The sequence below is a fragment of the Aspergillus fijiensis genome, assembly GCF_003184825.1.
Source record: "Aspergillus fijiensis CBS 313.89 unplaced genomic scaffold BO72scaffold_15, whole genome shotgun sequence".
NCBI lineage: Eukaryota > Fungi > Ascomycota > Eurotiomycetes > Eurotiales > Aspergillaceae > Aspergillus > Aspergillus fijiensis.
Window position 1 is genome coordinate 264,077 of NW_024468991.1, and position 14,904 is coordinate 278,980.

Sequence of the window (14,904 nt, forward strand, 5' to 3'; positions counted from 1 at the left end):
GTTTGCAGTAGTCTCTGCGTGGCGATGGTGCTGGATATGAATTTTATCGCAGAGTCTGTTTGCACTGCGATAGGAACCGATCCGGGCCACCGGCAAGCATAAATCTATCTATGCAAGTTGCCAGTTGGCACACCGGCTTGGTGGCTCAATTAGTGTTCTTGTTCACTATTACGCAGCTCTTCTATTTATTCACTCTACGACAGAACATGACTATCCTCTCCGGTGCCAACCTGGTCATTGGAGTCTTGTACTCTGGGCAGTTATACTGGTCGCAAGACAGAATAGCTGAGCTGCTTATATCGGTCGATGTTCGGAGGGATTCTCCGTAGCCAACAATCTTCCCAGCCAGTGAACGGGTGGGAATAAGGTCTGTAGCTATTGCAAGGATCGACCGGTTTGACAAACCAGGGTCGAGGTAGAAGGGATAAGCGCTAGCGGGGTGAATGGGGGCGAGGGCTCGAAAGCAAACGAGGCGCGGCAACAGCCGGGAACCAGGGTCTTGTTTCTTGTTACTGAGAAGCGTTTGATGCAGCAAAGGCTTATGCAAGTCCATCACTAGGGCTTGGATGAAATGTCTACTTCTAACGTTGGCTAAATGCTCAAGATCCGTAGTCCATTCAATTGAACCCATTTTGCGCAGTACTTCCAGTCCTTTGTTTGAGCAATTGTAGCTTCAGTATGTGGATATATAGAAGAGACAGTCTTTGTCGCGATGAAAGAACAAGAATACTCAGCGACAATGCTAGAGTACTCCGTAGTGCGTAGTGTTAACGCTCTCTGCAGGATGATCAGAAATCTACCTACTCCTTAGGCAGCCCTGTTCTTCATTGAGTGTGGAGAATCAGGGGCGGACGCTAAGAATAGCCAGCCAGTGACAAGGAGTGGGCGGCCGATCGGATCGGCGGGCTCAGCCTCACATCGGGATTCGTTGAAGCTGTGCTGTTCGGTTGAAACTTGAAAGCACTCCCAGCCACCCAACACAACAATCGTCCTGTCAGACCCTTTGACTGGCGGGGCTTGTCTCACATCATTGCCCACCTTACACTGATGGGATTTATGAAGGCGTTATAAAGCGCACTGCACACCCACCACATCCACCGCTCTATCAGACTCCAACTCCACCAACACGACCAAACAGACACTACACTTCAAATCCACCTAATCTTCACATCCACCTTTACTCCTTACTACAACACCACCACCAAAACAAAACCCTCAAAATGCAACTCCCCGCCCTCCTCACCACCCTCCTAATCACAATTGCAACCACCACCACCGCCATCCCCACAATCCCCAAAAGAGAAACCCTGCAACCCCTCCAAATCACCACCCTCACCGCCCGCACCCTCTCCGACCTCGACTTCGGCCTCTTGAACCTGACCCTCTCCGACCCCAACACCGACGCCCCCCCAACCATCTGCAACGTAAACTGGTGCGTTCTTTCCCCCTCTTCCCCCTTTTCCCCCTTACTCCCCATTCCCGGCTAACCTTCTGTCTAAAAGGCACCCCACACAACCCGTCCCCGTCTCCACGACCGTGAAATGCTACAACCCGGCCTACGAGGTCAGCTTCCCCGACGGATTGGGCAGCCACATCGACCGGTTCACGTTGCGCGTGCAGACGAGCAACTCCAGTCTGGTGGAGCAAGGGGAGGTGCGGTTGGATGCGTACACTGATGCGTCGCAGTGGGTGTGCCGGAATCGCACGGCGGAGTATATCAAGATGCAGTGTGCTTATTCGGGGGTGTTGGAGGTTGGGCTCTAGTTTGTTTTCCCGGTAGGGGGTATAGGGAATAGGGCTACGGAGTGACGATCAGGGTTTACGAGTTATGAGGTATTGAACTTTTCGGAAAGGGCATTCATTAGATTGTACTAGGTACTAGATTTCGGGATAGCATTCGCCAACTAGTTTGAAGAATTGAGCATTAAGATAAAGGAAATGATCGTCAAACTTGGAGCTTGGGTGGGGGGGCACCTAAACCCCCTCCGACTTCTTCTTCGGCCACTGCCACGTCCAGTTGCGGATATAATCCGGATCCAACCCATCGTCGAACGCCTTCTGCTTGGCGATCAGCTGCATGTTCAGCAGCTTCTCGCGCACGCCGGCGGCGGTGTTGCCCAGCGACTGGGCGTGGTCGATGGCGTCGATGGCCAGGCTGTAGCGGTCGGTGTTGTTGCGCACGGCCAGCTCGAAGGGGGTGTCGATGTTGCCCTTCTCGCGGTAGCCGCGGACGCGGATGTTGTGCTGGCCGGGCCGCTTGTAGGTCAGGCGGTGGATGAGCCAGGGGTAGGAGTGGAAGTTGAAGATGATGGGCTTGTCGTCGGTGAAGATGGACTTCCACATGCGGTCGGACATGCCGTGCGGGTGGTGGATCTTGGAGATCAGCCGGAAGAGGTCGACCACGTTGACGAAGCGCACCCGGAGCTGCGGGACGTGCTCGCGCAGCAGCGCGGTGGCCGCCAGCGCCTCGTGCGTGGGCACGTCGCCGCAGCACGCCATCACCACGTCCGGCTCGTGGCCCTGGTCGTTGCTCGCCCAGTTCCAGATCCCCAGCCCCTTGGTGCAGTGCGCGATCGCCTCGTCCATGTCCAGGAACTGGATGTGGTCCTGCTTGTCCGCCACGATCACGTTCACGTAGTTGGCGCTGCGCAGGCAGTGGTCCGTCACGGACAGCAGCGTGTTGCCGTCGGGCGGCAGGTAGATGCGCACCACCTCGGGGCTCTTGTTGGCGACGACATCCAAGAACCCGGGGTCCTGGTGCGTGAACCCGTTGTGGTCCTGGCGCCACACCGTCGCCGTCAGCAGGATGTTCAGCGACGCCACCTTCGCCCGCCATTCCACCTCCAGGCACTTCTCGATCCACTTGCAGTGCTGGTTGACCATCGAGTCGATGATGTGGATGAACGGCTCGTAGCTGTTCAGCAGCCCGTGGCGCCCGGACAGCACGTACCCCTCCAGCCACCCCTCGCAGGTATGCTCGCTGAGCATCTCCATCACCCGGCCCTGCATCGCCAGGTTGCCACCGTCGTTGTCCTCCTCGAAGTAATCCGCCAGCCACACCTTCTTGCCCGCCTTGTAGATCTCGGACAGCTTGTTGGACTCGGTCTCGTCCGGCCCGAACACGCGGAAGTTGGTCAGGTTGCGGCCGACGACGTCGCGCAGGAACTTGGACATGTTGACCATGCTGCCGCGCACCGAGACGCCCGGCTCGATCTCATCCAGCGCGTACTGGCGGAAGTCCGGCAGGTCGAGCGGGCGCCGCAGCAGGCCGCCGTTGCCGACGGGGTTGGCGCTCATGCGGGCGTTGCCCGTCGGGGCCAGCGCCTTCAGCTCGGGGATGAGCTTGCCGTCCTTGCCAAAAACCTGGTCCGGGCCGTAGCTCTTCATCCAGTCCTCCAGTACCTGCAGGTGGGCGGGGTTGGTCAGCACGTCGGTGATGGGGATCTGGTGGGCGCGCCAGAAGCCCTCGAGGAGCTTGCCGTCGACCTCGCGGGGCGCGGTCCAGCCCTTGGGGGTGCGCAGGACGATCAGCGGCCACCGCGGCCGGAAGGGCTTCCCGGACTCGCGCGCCTGCTGCTGGAACTTGCGGATCTCCAGCACGCAGTGCTCCAGCGTGGCGGCCATGGCCTGGTGCATGCTCTCGCGGTCGCTGCCCTCGACGAAGTAGGGGGTCCAGCCGTAGCCGTAGAAGAGGGCGGACAGCTCCTCGTGGCTGATGCGCGCCAGCAGCGTCGGGTTGTTGATCTTGTAGCCGTTCAGGTGCAGTACCGGCAGCACCGCGCCGTCGGTGATCGGGTTCAGGAACTTGGTGCTGTGCCAGCTGGTCGCCAGCGGGCCCGTCTCGGCCTCGCCGTCGCCCACCATGGTCAGCGTGATCAGGTTGGGGTGGTCGAAGACGGTGCCGAAGGCGTGCGAGATCGAGTACCCCAGCTCCCCGCCCTCGTGCAGACTGCCCGGCGTCTCCGGCGTGGCGTGGCTGCCGATGCCCCCGGGGAAGGAGAATTGCTTGAAGAACTTCTGCATCCCCACCACGTCCTCGGACTTGTCCGGGTAGACCTCGGAGTAGACACCCTCCAGGTACGACTGCGAGAGGATCCCGGGGGCGCCGTGGCCCGGGCCCGAGATGAACAGCACATCCAGCTCGTATTTCTTGATCAGGCGGTTCATGTGAATCCAGGTGAAGGATTGGCCGGCATCGGAGCCCCAGTGGCCGAGAAGACGGGCCTTCAGGTGTTCTTTCTTCAGGGGTTCCTGCAGCAGGACATTGTCCCGGAGATAGAGCATGCCCAGGCACAGGTACAGGCTGGCGCGGAAATAGGCATCGGTCTTGCGGATCTCCTCAGCATCGAGGGGTTCGCCCTTGATGGTGGAGCGGGCGGCACCGTAGGCCGATATGCTCAGCTCGTCGGAGGGCATTGTGAAATGGAGTGAGTGATTGATTGCAGAATGGGGGAATTAGGTGATGGAGGGGAAATACTCCTTGTGCGTGACAGTTGTGTTCCCCTCCTCCATCTTTATAAGGGAGTGAGTGGTAAGGTATGGTCTGACAGTGAAAGCACTGATGCATCATCGACCGAATCTGGCCGGAAGTCCATGACGTCGTCAGGGCTGGCCACGTTCGGCGCTATTCCCCTTTGGGGCATCTGGGGGGGTTTTCCCCTTCGGCCGCATCGGTCGGGATCATGGATTCTGGCAGGTTTCTGTCCTTCGGTTACGAGACGGTTTGACTCGTGACACCCTATCAGAGGCTACATTCTATAGTGTTTACACGGTCGGGGGAATAGATGATGACCGGGGGGTCCTCGTATGGGCAGGGTTGACGTGGAGCCATCTCGCTGCATCATCCCATGCGGTTGAGATCCCGCCTGCGGAGCTCCTGCAAGATATACAACTAGTACTCTCTCTCTTCTTTCCAAGTGAGCCCACCCTACATCAGCCCTGGAATATCGGAAGAGAACGGGCAAAACAGCAATTGAGACTCATAATAAGAGCGCCACGGCGGTTAACCCATCGTATCTCTCTCTCTCTTCATGCTACGTGATCAACATTTCCAGACACAATGCGACCGTAAGCTTCGGAGTGACAGGGTGATCGTCTCTATAGTCGGCCTGCTTATGGCCAGGGTTGGAGCAGCACATGGCCCAAAACAGTTCCATCTCCCCTCATCTGGTACTTTTGCCAGCTTGGAGGGCGCATCTGGCCTCTCGCTTATCTCTGTGCCATGGATCTCCAATGCCGTGCTGTTATTGCAGGGAAAATTTGGGGAGTGCATAAGTACAATGCAGAGGTCTAATGCACGTCCGCAACGGTTCACCACATCACAGGGATTGGTGAAAGGGGAGAGGGGGGCCGCGGTCCGCCATGACGACACCTTCAGCAGTGCAACAGGAAATGTGATTATTGAGTTATGATCCCTCGCTCAGAAGGTGGGGTAATTATCCTAATTTATGACATTTATGAGGGGAAATACCGTGGAACAAGGCAGCTGGAATTGCATTGCCAGGTGTGTCGAGCCGAGCAATTCCGGGCGCATCCGGAGGCCGGGCGGACTTTCTGGCCGTCCGCTATTAATCTGATCGGATCTAGCTTTTATCTCCCTCCGGTAACCCTCCCAAGGGAAGAGAACAACAACAACAACAACAACACCCTCGACTTGAATCAAATTTGTTTATTCGGGGTTTCGAATACTTATACATCCTTGCTCACATCGGTGGCTTTTATGCAGTCCTCCAAGCAGCAGTCCTCAAACTATCACTCGGTCACAGCTGGCTTGAGCACAAAGCATGATGTAGAGGAGTCTCCGTACAGACCAGGAGAGTATGGACTCTTGTCCGCAATTATGCACGCACGCATGATGCTTTATACTCTCGCTTATGGTGGCTTCTTGTCATAGGTCAGCTGTGCTGACCAAAATTGGAGGGAGCTCAAGATGGGCGCGGCTTCCTGTCGTCAGCAGCGTTCTCGGGTACAAAGAAAGAGAGAAAGAGCAATTGGGGCGTTCATGCACATTGACACAACAGAGTTCTAACGGACAGCAAAAGAAAGGAAATAAGGAAACAGGAAAAGGGACAGGAGAGATAGAACGAAAAATCATGAATATAGTCACTTGGATTGTAAGGCAAAGTACACTAACGGAAAGACAGCGATGCGAATAGGAAAAGCGCCTGGAAAAGAGGACTTACCAGAATGCCGCCAGCTTGAGGACGGCATGCACCTCCCTCGACAGCTGCTGCACAATCTTCCCCACCCGCGCATGATCGTCCGCCAGGCAGAGGAAGGGGTCATCGCCCTGGTCCGGGTGGACGCGCAGTGGCAGCACCGTGCGGCCCTGCCCACTCCGATCCCACGTATAGATGCCGACCCTGGAGCCCCTGGCGAGGAAGAACGCCCGACACGTGCGGCGCGCCTCGTCCGTCATCCCCAGCTGGGTGACGATTTCGCGGCACTCGTCCAGCGACGGGTCCGGGTGCTCCTTGTCGCCCCAGGTGCAGAAGACTCGGATGAAGGGGTATCGGACGAGTTCCTTCACCGGCTCCTCCTCCTCCTCCTCCTCCTTCCCCCCTTCCTGTTTTATGTGGGGCTCCTCCTCCTTGTGGGTGGGGGTGGTGCTGCTCCGAATGAGACGATCCAGAGCCCTCGCGCGCTCCGGGAAGGCCTCACGCACCAGCTTCGAAGAGTTCCCGGGGATCAGATCGATCACCACGAGCGCACAGTCCGTCAGCGGCCAGAGGGGCCTCCCGACGCACTCTGAGAGGCGTAGATACCGGACGACGCCGGTCAAGGGGTACCGCGCGTTGTAGATCTCCGCCGCCACCACGTGCGCGGGCAGGGTGTCATCGAGGTTGTCGGGGAGGATCTCTCCGTCGCCGGCGAGGCCGAACGTGTCGCTGAGCAGCCGCCCCCAGAGGTCCAGGGAATGCCCGGGCCGGGGTATCCACCACTCCTTCTGCTGGTTTGCCTTGGCCTTGAGGATTTCCTCCCGGAGGGGTTCGTCGTCCCAATAGTTCCCGGACTTGGACTCCGCGACGCATTCGCAGCGGTTGGGGACCGTGCGTACTTCGGTATATGGGGATGCGGACGGGACAGCCTTGGTGGACGAGATTGTGGGTGTCATTCTCTGTACTGGGTGTCGGAATATAGATAAGTGGCTGATCGGGATGGTGTGTGTAGCAATGGAGTGCTCGTCGAGACCGGAGACGGGGATGAATGTGGTTCTATTTATATCCATTCCATGGGCATGACTGATGCTAAACACCTTGGACTTGAAGGGTCTCAAAAAGGGAATCCTTTGAGCTCCTCGGTTGAAAAGTCAAGAAGATCAAAGCGAGGCGATCATGATCGTTGCGATGGTCATGAAAGACGTATCGGGAATTATCTTCGATGCTTTTTAGTAGCACCGACTGTGTTGCAAGCATCCATTGAGGGCCCGGTCGTCTCCATGGTCGCGACTTCGACACGAAGGGTTGGTTTGATCAGCTGGAACGATGATATCTCAATCTGCCCTTGAAGCACGTGTCTTGCGGGCATGATGAGGTAGAACGGTGGTTGCTTGTTAACTCAGATCCCGGAGGCTTGTTCAGCACGAGCCGGAAGAGAGGTCTATCTTGCTGATGACCTTTCGCGTAGAGATGTATCTTGCCGTCTTCTCTCCGGGCGATTGTTGCAGAGATGAGACAATGAATCGAGAAGGAAAATCTCTGCCTTGGGGAAAGATGCCACCGGAGATAGCGTGTGCTGCGTTATCACAGCAATACCACAGTACAATGCGATGGCTCTATGACAAAGCCATTATTCATGCTCAAAGCACTCGATCGCTGGACTTCGCTTCTTTGTTCTTTCATCGCGCGTCAGTTGAAGGAACCTCAATGCAGCACACGCGGGGATCTTCACGGAGGGGCTGGCTGGCAGACCTCACTCTCCTACTATAGAGATGCGGTCACATGACTTAAACTGAAGAAGATCGGGGGTGCATCGATATCATATGAGTATGTAACCATGATGCAGAATGCCTTTAGAGATTCCGATTGTATACTTGAGGCTGAATCGACACACCACGTTCGAAAGACGACTGATATCGAAAGAAGTCCTTCTGCAGCAGTGAAGTCTTACAGTCAAAGTCACAGCACGTGGATGGCTCTGGGAAAGAGTGAAATGACCCAAAAGGCGAGCAGCGTCTGGGCAGTGCACCACCAAACATACTCACAGCAACAACACTCATATTAACATCGATAGGCCCACTATACAGTACATACATCATCAGCAGTCATACGACTACCCCTACTTCGTGAACTTTTCTTTTCAAGCCCGAAAGCCAGAATACGCCTTTCCGTTGCCCTTGCCCTTCCCCTTCGCCTTCACGGCGGAAGGCTTCAGCAACGTAACCTCGTCTCCGACCGACCCATCATCCCCGCGGATAAACTGCCACTTGACCTCTGTCTCGCTCTTGACCGTCAGCTTGCTGAACCCGTAGTGCACGGTATCCAACACGGCCGTGATGTTCGTCAGCCCCTGGCCCTCGCTGAACTCACTGTGGCTCTCGATGTTGCCCGCCATACCATTGATGATGTGGGTGATCGACTTGCCGTTGTTGGCGATGTAGGTGTTATTGTTGACGACGCTGGCGGTGTCGATGGTCTGGTTGGCGCCGAGGGGGTACAGGCGTTCGTACCAGTGGATGTGTCTGTTGTGCTGGGTTAGACTGTCTGCACCCGAGGAAAGGCCGGGCTTTGCGCCCGGCAAAAGGGGCCAGACTCACCCTGAGAAGTAAGCATCCACGCCATACTTCAGCAACAGGCCCTCGAAGGCCTCGCGCACGTGGAGCTGGTACGACGAGTATGCCGAGCTGTACATGGGGCGGTGGCTCATGACGAACACCCAGGGGGTCTTGCTGCGGTCGACCTTGGCCAGGTCCTGCTGCAGCCACTTGTACTGCGCGTAGTTCTTGGTGTCCTTGTAGCTGCCGTCCACCGCGCCGAAGGGCCCGCTGTCGGTGATGAAGGTCTCCTCCGCCGTGGGGTGCGTCTCGTTGCCCTTGATGTCCTCCGCGAAGGGCCACTCGGGGCTGTTGGCGAAGTCGGTCTCGCCGTCGATCGAGACAAAGTGCGCCAGGCCGTAGTCGAACGAGTACCAGAAGTTGCCCACGCCGCCGGTCTCCTCGCCGGGCATGCGGAAGCGATGTTGGTATGCAGTGAAGTTTCTGGATCGCATCAGCTCGTCAGTACCGATTACAATTGGGGGAGCGGGGGAAGTGCTCACCGTTGAGAGGGGGGGCAGCTGTAGTAGTTCAACTTATCCTCGGCGGCAGTGCCATTGGCGATGTCGTCGTTCAGATAGGCCGTGAGGATGTTGCCTGGCCCATCAAATTCCGCGCATGCCGCTTCGTGATTACCCGGCATAACCATGTATGGGATCTTGACCGTCACGTTGCTGAGCCACTGCTGCCACAGGTCCCAGTTGGACTCGTAAATGACGCTGACATCGCCACCCTGGGGACCTCCCTGGTTGGGGATCTCCCCCGCGGGGAGCGGCTTCTTGTACTCGTCCGGCAGCGGCAGGTTTCCGGGTAGCTCCGTGCTGGTGCCATTGTAGCAGACGTCCCAGGAGGACTCGCACGCCAAGGTGCCTTCGTACCAGTCGTCCGCGTAGCTGATGTCACCGCCGTGCCAGGCGAAGGCCGTCCCCTCGTTGGCAGCCTTGATCAGCTGCTTCTGCGTGCCGTGCGCATTGGTGTAGCCCATGTCATTCAGCACGGCGACGCTGAAGGAGCCCTTGTCACCGGCCTCGCGCGCGGTCTTGAAGCTCAGCACTTCCGACTTGGTCGTGCCGTTGGCGGCCGGGATCTGGTAGTAGTAGGTCGTCCCGGGCTCGAGGTTTTCCAGGCTGACTTCGTGGAAGTACTCGCTGCACTGGGTGATGATCTTGATCTCGGAGCAGGACGGCGTGCGGGCATAGCTAGTCCGATGTTAGGGGATTTGCTTTCTTTCGGGTGAGTGCACAGGATAAGACTTCAATGCTTACGTGTGGGTATAACCGCGGGCCACCTTGTTGAGCTGGTGAGGACTCTTGCCCCAGATCACGGATGGGGTCTGTCCTAGCCCGAAGGGGGTCTGATAGTGGATGTGCATGCCCTTGGGGATGTACGACAAGGAGATGACGTTCACATTGTTGCGAGGGTTGGCGCTGGCGGGCCGGACGGCTGGGGGCTCAATCAGACGCGGAAAGCCCTTTCCATTGCCATTGACAGTCGGGTCCACCCAGTCTCCCACGGGAACGGCCGGCCCAGTGTATGGATAGCGTTCATCGGCGACAGGACGTGCCTGAGCAAGCGTGGCGGAGAGGGCCACCAGCAAGGCGGATGCAGCAGCGGTCTTCATGGTCGCGTGCCTTTAGCTCCGTACAAGAATGTTGACGGGGGATGGAATATTCGATTGACGTGCATCTGCTCAGGCATTAGAGAGCGGCATGACCACGGTCTTTTATAATTTTCTCGCTCGGCATGGCTATCTCATCGGTTGTATGCAGTAGATAAGACGGCAAAACAAGGCACGAGACCACACGTGTAGGTCCCCAGAACAGCAATTGGCCAAGCCCTTCGGTTAGAGCAGGCGATTGAAGCTGCAGCAGACTGGCCATAGAGACGTTAGTGTAATTAAAAGCTGATAAAAAGAAGATGCTGGTTGGTGATAAACCCGGCAGTGGGGAACAAACAATCAAGCATTGCAGGTACGGAGGAAAAGGCGGAGATTCCCGACAGTGACCATGTGCCTGCATTGTTCCCCTTTGATTGGTCGACAGCTGCCAGGCACGGGTCTGTGGCCTGAGGCCAGCAAGAGCAGCATGCCACATGCTGATTGGACACAGCTGGAAAGCATGTGTGTGCTCCACCCATCATCGATCCAATCATATCGGCTTCAAGGTTGAAGCTGAAGCTGTTGATTACCACTGCAGGGGTTGCTGCCTAAGGCTGCAACTGGTGAAATAAATCACGCTCCCCTGGTAAAACAGCTCGAAGTAAGTCCTGAGTTAGTTTATACAGCAATCCCGAATTTCTCCTCTGTTTAGAGGATATTAGAGGCTAACCGGGATTCAACCTGCAGCAGTGAGATGCCGCGACCACCCATCCGAGAGCCGTAGCGCCAGTACTTTAGAGTCATTGACGAGGCGCGCGAGGTCGCCAGTTATACTGCGAAAGATTTCTTCTTTGACGCCGGCGATGGAAGTGACATCGTCATTGAATATATCTATAGTGTTCTGAGTGACTGAGACAAGTTCTGTGCAGCCTTCATCTCCACGGCTGTGGCCCGTAAGTATTGAGGCTACAGCGACCATGAGCTGAATGAACGCAATACCGAGGACCACCGTGGCTGTCGCTCTGTACTGTGACTACAGTCGAGACTTGAGGCAGGCAATTTCTCAGGTCTTAAGCTGGAGTGATTAGATATACAGCGTAGATAGATGAAATGATGAAGAATGGTGTCCGGTGGAAGAAGGCCCCGATGGATGCTCACGTAGGTTTACTGGGAGAGACCCAGGAAAGTAGAACTTTGGGGCTCCAGCCAATAGCAAATACTGTCAAGATCTGTTTCTGATTTGTAGCTAATTCTTCTATCTGATTGCCTTGTGAGCGTACTCCCAGGCCTCCTGTTCCTCCAGACTGGGCTCACCATCCTTCGACAGCTCGCAACCAAACAACATCTCATCCAGCGGGGGACTTTCACTCCCACGCATTGCCTCCCACGGCGGGGAGGCCTGCATGCGCGCCTGAATCCACTCCTCCTCCGAGAACGACGGCTCATCCCACTCCAATCCGATTCCTAGCGGTTGGAGATCCTCCCGGAGTCGGGTAAGACGGTCCCACGGATACTCCAGAACCTCGTCGAGACAATGCGGCTCCGGTCTGTACCCAACGTAGATCGTCCGGAGCGCAGCCTTTTTCGCCCATGCCGCGCGGGCCAACTCCAGGATCCAGCGGGCCTCGACCTCCCCGAACGTGTCACAGAAATCCACACCGTGGACACTCAGGCCATAGTCCAGATTGAGGGTCGTGAGACGGGGCGCGCAGAGAAGAGCGTCCGCGTGGGCGGGCAAGAAGACGAATGGCGGGTCTCTTTCGTCCTTTTGCTGCCAACTACGGATCTCCCACCAGGGCAGCGTTAGGCGCTCCAAGGCGACAAATCCCCTAGTCTGGAAAAGCTTGCCTGAGGGCAAGGATTCAATGTATCTGATATGAATGAATTGCAGGGTGTCCTTGTGGGCAAAGAGCCATGTGTTGAGCATCGAGAGATTAACCTGGTATCCCGGACCGCTACTCCACAAGATCGAGGCGTCGAAATGGATCAAGGCCTTAGGCCAGAGAATGAGCTCTTGGAATGCCGCGGACGTATCATGGTAGTCCTGAATGTGGAGGCTGGAGAACTGAGCAGTGCCCTTCGTGCTATCCGGTAGGCAGGAGGGCCTGTTCCCCTGTCTCTCTGCCCTCGCAGTGCGCCCCGGGGTCTGAAAAGCAATTCCATCAAGTTTCAGTTGACGCAGGCTGGGCATCTGCACATTTTCAAGTATGTCCTGCACGGTCAGGCCTTCACCCTGACGCCTGAGAGACAAACTCTCCAGTGCTGGCATGCTCCGAGATGCCCGGTGAACCAGGCCCCATGTCTGGTCTGGGTAACGCTCCCAGCCCCCAGCAAAGGTCAAGGCTTTGACATTGGTGACACAGGTGATAATATCGGACGTAATATAGAAGTTTCGTCTGTGGATGCCAATGCAATCGTCCATGTGAATCACAAGTCCTCTAACATTCTCACGGTATAGTGGCCGCTTTTGTAGCACGGCCAACAGAGCTTCTAGGGCGCTGCCGGCCGCTACTCTGACCAACACGTCACGATATAACAGAGGTAGTACGATCTGCGTGAGGCGACGACAGATTAACGCAAATTTCTGCAGGACCCTGCAGGTGTCGTAGTGGCCGGAGGCCACATTTTCAAAAATGAAAGTTAGAATCTCTGTTGGAAGTCGTAGGATTGGTGGGACATCCATAACGAGCGGAGTTAGTTGACTCTCAACACGCCCTGAAACCGGTAGTTCGGATTGCTGGTCGATGGAAACTGGCCTTCTGGAAATGTAGCACAAGTTGGCTGATCTACACGACGAAACCATGTGCCATGTTTTAAACACATGTTAGTGAAGCCTGGGGTAGGCAGCGACAGGAGATGCCTGGACACCACGTGACTGCCATGGTCCCTTGCATGGATATTGCACTAAGGGGGCCCTGTTCGACGAAAGGACTCTGCTCTGAAAGTGGGCAGGGATCAATTCTAGAGCCGGCGCCAACAAATATCAGTCTCAATTCTCCTTCTATAGCAGGGAAGCACTATAGGTATCCCTTATAGGCACGGCATCTGAGTAGTTATACTCTGCCTATGAACAGTGTAGCAGAGCCGATCACAGGGCGGTGGGTTGGCTTTGTAGAGAATCTCATTGACGATATGTCTTCTGGGAGTTTGTTCTTCTCCTACCACAAGCGCGGTAGTATGGAACAGGTCGGTGGTGGGAGATAGTTCAGCTGCTGTTTCGGCACGGCGCAGACCCAGCGCGGGCCGCATGGTGCACCACGAGACACGAATTATAATTTCGCAGTCTTTCTAGCCGACAAGGGGGCGATTGTTAGTGTTGCCGAGCTAAGCAGTGCGGATCAAGCTATCTTAGATCACGCAGTACAAGAGCAAGCGTGGGATACAGTGATGACACTTACTCGAGTCAATTGGTCTATGGAAGGATATGCCGGTCTAGGTCTGATGAAAGACGCTCACAATCGGACTTTTCCGTACGTTTCACCATCCAGCAGACCACCTGCAACGAGACCCAGGATTTGCAGGAGAAGAGACCCACGGCGCATGGAGGACTATATCGGCCACCCATAAAACAGAAGAGTGCGATACGACTAGCGTGATGAGTCTGTACACTTCAATCTGTCACTCAAACAAGCGAGTCAAGGCATTCACCACTATTAAGATTAGTCCGGTGTTCCTCCCTCTATGGAGGACTCGGGCAAGAAAGTATATGCTACTTAAAAGGTCCGCACAGAGATGCATTGATGTACATAGTCTAGCCTCTGTATCGCACATATAAAACACTTTACTATAGAATCAATGAATATGGTCCGTGTTATCCTCGTCTTCAAGCCGCGATCTAAACCGATTTCCCTTCTCACGTCGTTCTCGCTGTCGAGTCTGAGCCTGAACCTTGTTTGGACGCCTGCCCTGACCTTGAGGTTGCTCACAATCCTCGCGATCTTCAATATCGCGATGTGTTTTCCTCACGCTCAATACCCAGCGGTGCAAGACACCATCCCCTTCTTCGACAGTAGCCAGCCGTCGGGCGAGTTCCTCCACAAACGCCACACTCCGATGACGGCCCTCCTCGCAGCATATTGTCACCACGATCTCGACATCTGTGCCGTCACTGCCGGGCTCTTCCCTGGAGTGCCCATCCCCAATCTGGGGCGTATGAGTCTGCTTGGCCCCCTCATGAACTTCTTTCCCCGCTGTGGAACACAGCGGCTGTGCGCAGCTTTCTTGGACTGCATTGACTATCTCGCGTTGGACCTTGACCAAGAAGGCCTCGACCGCGTCGTTCTGGAGGAACTCCTTCTGCAACCGCCGCGACAGGCCGGTTGCTTTGACCCGCAGATGGCGAGGTGGGTTCGGCAAGTGTCGAATGTTGTAGGCTAAGGTTTGGTGATGTTGGGCCTCCAGAGGTTGTTGTACCACAGGCCCGTTAGCATGGCCATATGAGATGAGGGTGATTTGGACTGGTCTTGTGGGTCTGAGAGGGGCCTCCATTTGAGATGTGACTCGTGCGGTCTTAATGTGATTGAATGGGAATTAAGAAAATGCAGGAGTGAGAGGA

General features: G+C 56.0%; 6 protein-coding genes across 6 annotated transcripts; 1 reads left to right on the plus strand and 5 right to left on the minus strand.

The window, feature by feature from the left end:
* Positions 1–1,220: 1,220 nt before the first annotated feature.
* On the plus strand, positions 1,221–1,764 carry BO72DRAFT_526430 (uncharacterized protein; the record flags this gene model as incomplete). Its single annotated transcript, XM_040950034.1, has 2 exons — positions 1,221–1,432; positions 1,503–1,764. The coding sequence occupies 2 exons, from the start codon at positions 1,221–1,223 to the stop codon at positions 1,762–1,764; spliced, it is 474 nt and encodes a 157-aa protein (XP_040802893.1).
* Positions 1,751–4,700, minus strand: BO72DRAFT_446648 (phosphoketolase family protein). The gene has a single exon (XM_040944347.1). The coding sequence runs from the start codon at positions 4,414–4,416 to the stop codon at positions 1,975–1,977; it is 2,442 nt and encodes an 813-aa protein (XP_040802894.1). The 5' UTR covers positions 4,417–4,700; the 3' UTR covers positions 1,751–1,974.
* Positions 4,701–6,035: 1,335 nt separating this feature from the next.
* On the minus strand, positions 6,036–7,419 carry BO72DRAFT_59740 (uncharacterized protein). Its single transcript, XM_040950557.1, has one exon. It carries the CDS (start codon positions 7,226–7,228, stop codon positions 6,179–6,181), a length of 1,050 nt encoding a protein of 349 aa, XP_040802895.1. The 5' UTR covers positions 7,229–7,419; the 3' UTR covers positions 6,036–6,178.
* An 879-nt stretch (positions 7,420–8,298) lies between these two features.
* BO72DRAFT_374630 (purple acid phosphatase family protein) lies at positions 8,299–10,373 on the minus strand (the record flags this gene model as incomplete). The annotated part of the gene is made up of 4 exons (XM_040941138.1): positions 8,299–8,680; positions 8,756–9,196; positions 9,256–9,951; positions 10,018–10,373. 4 exons carry the CDS (start codon positions 10,371–10,373, stop codon positions 8,299–8,301), a joined length of 1,875 nt encoding a protein of 624 aa, XP_040802896.1.
* A 1,221-nt stretch (positions 10,374–11,594) lies between these two features.
* BO72DRAFT_446651 (uncharacterized protein) lies at positions 11,595–13,148 on the minus strand. Its single transcript, XM_040944348.1, has one exon. The coding sequence runs from the start codon at positions 12,769–12,771 to the stop codon at positions 11,605–11,607; it is 1,167 nt and encodes a 388-aa protein (XP_040802897.1). The 5' UTR covers positions 12,772–13,148; the 3' UTR covers positions 11,595–11,604.
* An 884-nt stretch (positions 13,149–14,032) lies between these two features.
* On the minus strand, positions 14,033–14,885 carry BO72DRAFT_446652 (uncharacterized protein). Its single transcript, XM_040944349.1, has one exon. It carries the CDS (start codon positions 14,835–14,837, stop codon positions 14,142–14,144), a length of 696 nt encoding a protein of 231 aa, XP_040802898.1. The 5' UTR covers positions 14,838–14,885; the 3' UTR covers positions 14,033–14,141.
* Positions 14,886–14,904: the final 19 nt, after the last annotated feature.

Coding starts and splice junctions, on each gene's coding strand:
- BO72DRAFT_446648 (XM_040944347.1), bottom strand. CDS start 4,416: ATGCCCTCCGACGAGCTGAGCATATCGGCCTACGGTGCCGCCCGCTCC.
- BO72DRAFT_59740 (XM_040950557.1), bottom strand. CDS start 7,228: ATGGATATAAATAGAACCACATTCATCCCCGTCTCCGGTCTCGACGAG.
- BO72DRAFT_446651 (XM_040944348.1), bottom strand. CDS start 12,771: ATGGACGATTGCATTGGCATCCACAGACGAAACTTCTATATTACGTCC.
- BO72DRAFT_446652 (XM_040944349.1), bottom strand. CDS start 14,837: ATGGAGGCCCCTCTCAGACCCACAAGACCAGTCCAAATCACCCTCATC.